The 5,000-nt window shown below is 44.0% G+C and overlaps 1 protein-coding gene across 1 annotated transcript in view; it reads right to left on the bottom strand.

Annotated features, from left to right (window-relative positions):
• LOC310776305 (chloride channel protein 2-like) overlaps nt 1-4,808 on the bottom strand; it is a gene marked incomplete at both ends in the record, with an annotated part of 117,960 nt that extends 113,152 nt beyond the window's left edge. The window contains one exon of the mRNA XM_083636508.1: nt 4,608-4,808. Within this exon, the coding sequence (XP_083492634.1) occupies nt 4,608-4,808 (201 nt within the window). The remainder of the gene's footprint in view (nt 1-4,607) is intronic.
• Nucleotides 4,809-5,000: the final 192 nt, after the last annotated feature.

Raw genomic sequence — 5,000 nt, 5'->3', positions numbered from 1 at the left:
CCTGTCAATCATTGCCTATTCTTAAATCTAGAATGAAAAAAACCCTGTTAAATCAATAACATCTTTTATCTGCATACATGTTTTTATCTCTTCTTCTTTACTTTCTTTTCTTTCTTTTTGTTCGTTAAATTTTAATTTTATTTCATACTTACTGATTTTATTTCTACTTATGTTATACAAGTAGAGGCCTCGTATAGGCCCTTGCGGGTCTCCTGCCTCTACTTTGCACATTTATTGTCGTGTTGATAACTATCAGTATTTTTTTTTTTGTATGTTTGAATATGTGCTAAATAAACAATAAACAATAATAAACATCAGGTTTGATGTGTGTAGACTGTACGACAGGGTAGGAAATTAGCGGGGGTCGGGGCAAAATGCCCCTAAACAATCTAGAATTGCCCTTGGAACTGGGGTTTAAATGCCCCCATAAAATAAAGAGTTTAATACTTTTTGTACTTTAACATTATTCTGTATTTGCAAAACTTGAAAATGGCCAACTAGGCATCCGTACAACCCCCGTCCCTCCTAGTAGCGTTATTTACCTCTGACAGGCAGCACAAGCTAGCTGGCCAGCTAGTTCACTAGTTAACTAGTTCACTAGTTCACTAGTTTTGCCAAGTACATTAATAACATGTCAGACAACCTACAGTGTTGCTGAAATAGGAAATGGGCATATTTAACTGTGATTGTAACATGTCAGACAATTTGATCATGTCCACGCTCAGATGGCTTTAACACTGGAACCAATATCGCAGTACTTTCACTAGATGCATTTATCACAGTTTCATTACATTTTGCAGCAGCTTGGTGGCAGTTCAACTCAATTCCACTTCAGATAGTGTTTTAAGGAGGTTAATACTTTTTATATATTCTGAGGTGTAAGTTAACTACCAACTAATGACTACCGTACTTTCCGTACTATAAGGCGCACCTGAATATAAGCCGCAGCAGCTAAATTGAATGATTGTTACATATATAAGCCGCACTGGACTATAAGCCGCAGGTGTTTTAATGTTTAATTACCAACCAGGAGGAGGCGTAGCGCCTGCCTGTAACAGAGATCTCCGTGTCTTATCAGCGGAGACCGTTTTGAGTCCTTACCCTCATCGTCGTAACACAGCCAGTTCTCCATCTTTTGAAGCATGATGTTAGATTACAACGAGCTAGTTGTGTGGCTTAGCCTTCCAAAATGTTGCCGTTACTTTTTTAGAATGTAATACATTCAGACTGTCTTTCTGGCTCAATTGCCGCCATTTTTCCCCCGGAGCGAGGGAGGGTGAGAGGAGGGAGGGTGTTTTACAGTAGTGGCTGAGAGAGCGTAGTGGCTCAGCGCTCCAAGCAGGTCGCGAGGCACATTTTTTGCAACATCATCCAATCAGGGTCTGTCTGTCTTGCTCTCGTTCTGTCTCTCGTACCAAAATCCATAGATTTAGGAGGTCCCCTAGTGGCCGTTAGCTGTAAAAATCCATAGATTAACCGCACCGTTATATAAGCCGCAGGGCCGAAAAATGGGGAAAAAGCCGCTGCTTATAGTCTGAAAAGTACGGTAGTTAACTAGTTCACTAGTTTTGCCAAGTACATTAATAACATGTCAGACAATCAACAGTGTTGCTGAAATAGGAAATGGGCATATTTAACTCTGATTGTTTATGAACTTTTAGAAATAAAAATATTCATTGGTCATTGATTGGTCTGTCATGCTACATAGGTGCAACTAAGGTATCTCCCAACATTTGATAAAATTGCCCTGGAAATTCTCCCAAAATGCCCCCAAAATATATTTCACAGGGGCATAAATAGCCCTCGTTTAAGAGTTAATTTCCTACCCTGTTATACGATGATGACACCTACTGGTTCGCACGCAGGTTACGACGCACGTCTCCCCGTCAATACCTGTCTATCAGTAGTCTCGCTGGCCAGCCTCCTATCCCTTCCGGGAGAGTCGTCTGGCTGCACGGAAACAGGCTACTGGGATAAGCCGTCCCCTGCTCTACAGCTGCTCTCCCATTGGAGCGACTGTTTCAGTGGCGGCCGGATGTCCGCTCCCTCCTCCCTGTGTGTAGCTGTAAATAGTGCCCTGCCACCTCAGTGAAAACAACAACGCTAACTAGCTAGCAAGCTAACGACATAAACCTACACGCTAGCTCGTTGCTACACGCTGAAAACGGCAAGTTGGATTGTTGGAAACTATTTTCCAAGGGCACTGCCGCTAAGCGCCGCCCATCGCAATCCCACTATGGAGACCTGCAGCGCCAGACTCCTCGGACAATAACTGACAATAACTACAACTTCTACAGTGTTTCCCATACATAAAGGAATTTGTGGTGGGCCGCCACAAAAGGATTTTGACCTTTTTTTTTCCTTTTCTTACAGTGCACCTGAACGCAACATGCAAGATACCCGCTGAACAAGTGTCCAATAAATGTTTATGTCCTTCTGGCCAATACCTCTGTTATAGCATTTCAGTCTGGAATATGGAATATCTTTCAATAATCCATGATTTAGCTGCTAAATTGTCAAATACCGCCGTCTGCTCGCTACCCAGGCACTTATGTATGTACTTAACCTAACTAACTTAACTAACTATCCGGTGTGCACAACATTGTCAGCCTAAACTCCAGCTGACACCCCAAAAACCTACAATCCGCTACAGAAAAATGTATATTGTTTGTTTATTAACTGGCCCCTTGCCTTCTATCATTTCACGCAAGTGGCAAAGCAAGTTGAGTATCCCTGACCTATAGGGAGAAATTTAGTTTGTCATTGTAAACCCACAGCACAGTAATGTTCTTCATAGATCTAGCCTTTTAATTTTGCTCTTAAGCTTTCTCAAAGTACACCAAATTCATGCATTTTACTTTAAAATGTTTTAAAAAAATCTCACGGGGGGGCGTGCCCCCGCACCGCCCTAGGGGGTCTGCGGTCCCCCACCACAAATACTCTAAATCCTGTGGGAAACACTGTTCTACTACAAAACAAACAAACGGAAACTATACTGAAATTCAGTGTGTTGCACAGGTTGGACGTCACTCCGAGGGGCATGACGCTGGCATTTGACTGTAGAGCAACAAAAAGACACTCATTCATTCACTCTCTCTGGCTCACACACGCACACGCTAGATATCAACTTAATTCAGTGAAATTGGTTTTATAAAGTCTCCAAAATTGGATTTTGACTGTGAATTTCTGCGATATGGCGACAGACATGGAGAGACAATCCAAGAGCGAGAGAAAGAGGCAATTTGATCATGTCCACGGGCTCAGATGGCTTTAACACTGGAACCAGTATCACAGTACTTTCACTAGATGCACTTATCACACTTTCATTACATTTTGCAGCAGCTTGGTGGCAGTTCAACTCAATTCCACTCAATTCCACTTTTAAGGAGGTTAATACTTTTGATATATTCGGAGGTGTAAGTTAACTACCAACTGATTCTGGCAAATTTGAAGAAAGGAAGGGAAATGCAAATTTTAATTGTTTTATTTAGATTTCTGGACTTGACTTTGTTGATTAAAAATAAAATGTAACATCATAATCAGTGGTATTTTCGCACTTGTGATTTCATATCACAGTATATCATATTGCAGACTTCACAGGTCTTCTTGTTTCACTCTAACAGGAGGACTTTACCTGACACACACACACACACACACACACACACACACACACACACACACACACACGACTCTTGGTGCAGTGAGGGGAGATTTACGACCTCCGTTTCCACGTTCCTCTCCGTTGGAGGAGGATGTTTCATTTGAGCTGAACGGAAATATAAAGGTTACATAAAAAGACAATCTAATCACAACCCTGGCAGAGCTCACCTCCACCTGCCCTTACACAGCAGCCATGACCAGAATGCAAACAGCCTGACTCGTCAGGTACAGAGATCTGCTGCGCTCCAAAACTTGTATTGGCCTCTCCCCCAGGTGCATACAGCATGTAACTGTGCTGGATTTATTATGCTTTTACTCTGAAGGCAGAACAACCCAACTTCCTGTCTCATTCCTACCTAACACTGGGCAGCTTGGCACAGCTACACTTAACTTCCTCTCTGTTGCTAGCTAACTCGCAGTCACTTGACACTGGTAACTGCAGAGGAGGAAATTATTCAGACAGACAGAGCAAGGCTGCTAACGTTGCAACCGCTACTCAGCGGTCCCACGTGTTACTTTGTTGTGACAAGGTGCCCTAAACGCCACATTTCACCGTGCGGTGATGACGTTTTCTGTGTTTGTGAAATGTGTGTGTCTGTCTCAAGACTCCTGTCAGCTGAGCCAGAGATCTTTGTTTTTGGCTGAGCTACACGTAGCAACCTGTACGCTAATGGAGATAGCAGCTGGCGCTCCAAATCTAATGTTATAATCTGCCTTCCTCTGAGCCGCATAGAACAAACACACACGTGTTGTTGCTTCCAGGAGAGGGTGCGCTAACGTCAATAATGGATTATGACTGCAGAAACCAGTGAATTTGGGAACAGAGGTAATTCCACGGTAGTATAGTGTCTCACGGTAGCAGTGTCGTTTGAAGAAGCTGGTATAGTAGGCACCGTAGACGGTAGGAACCGGTAAACCGTGCAACACTATAATAGGCTCTACCTCACCTTCATGACGATGAAGAGGACCAGGGTGACGAAGACGTTGACCTCGGGGTGCTTCCAGGCTTGGGAGTTGCTGATGGCCTCGAAGCCCTCGGCGATGCCCTGCTTGGCCCATGTCTGATTGTCCAGCAGCGTCACCAGGGCCTCCTTCTGGGTCAGCTGCGGGGCCACAGGAAGTGACATCATCAGCATGCGCCAAGCCATTGCAGGCAAACCCACACAAACTGCACCTTTGGCTTCTTTTTCTTTACCGTGTTTCATGCGAGGCGTGTCACCTGCACGCACCGTTTCACTCATCGTTTTGGGAGTCATTTGGAAATGGACTTATTGTGTCATTTCGGTATGAGGAGGTATGGGTGTCAGAAAGGTTTCAGGGGAGCGGGGAGGAGGCGGCAC

The sequence above is a fragment of the Poromitra crassiceps genome, assembly GCF_964638095.1.
Source record: "Poromitra crassiceps genome assembly, chromosome: 5".
NCBI lineage: Eukaryota > Metazoa > Chordata > Actinopteri > Beryciformes > Melamphaidae > Poromitra > Poromitra crassiceps.
The sequence above is the reverse complement of the archived record's forward strand: the minus strand, read 5'-3'. Positions and strand labels throughout refer to the sequence as shown.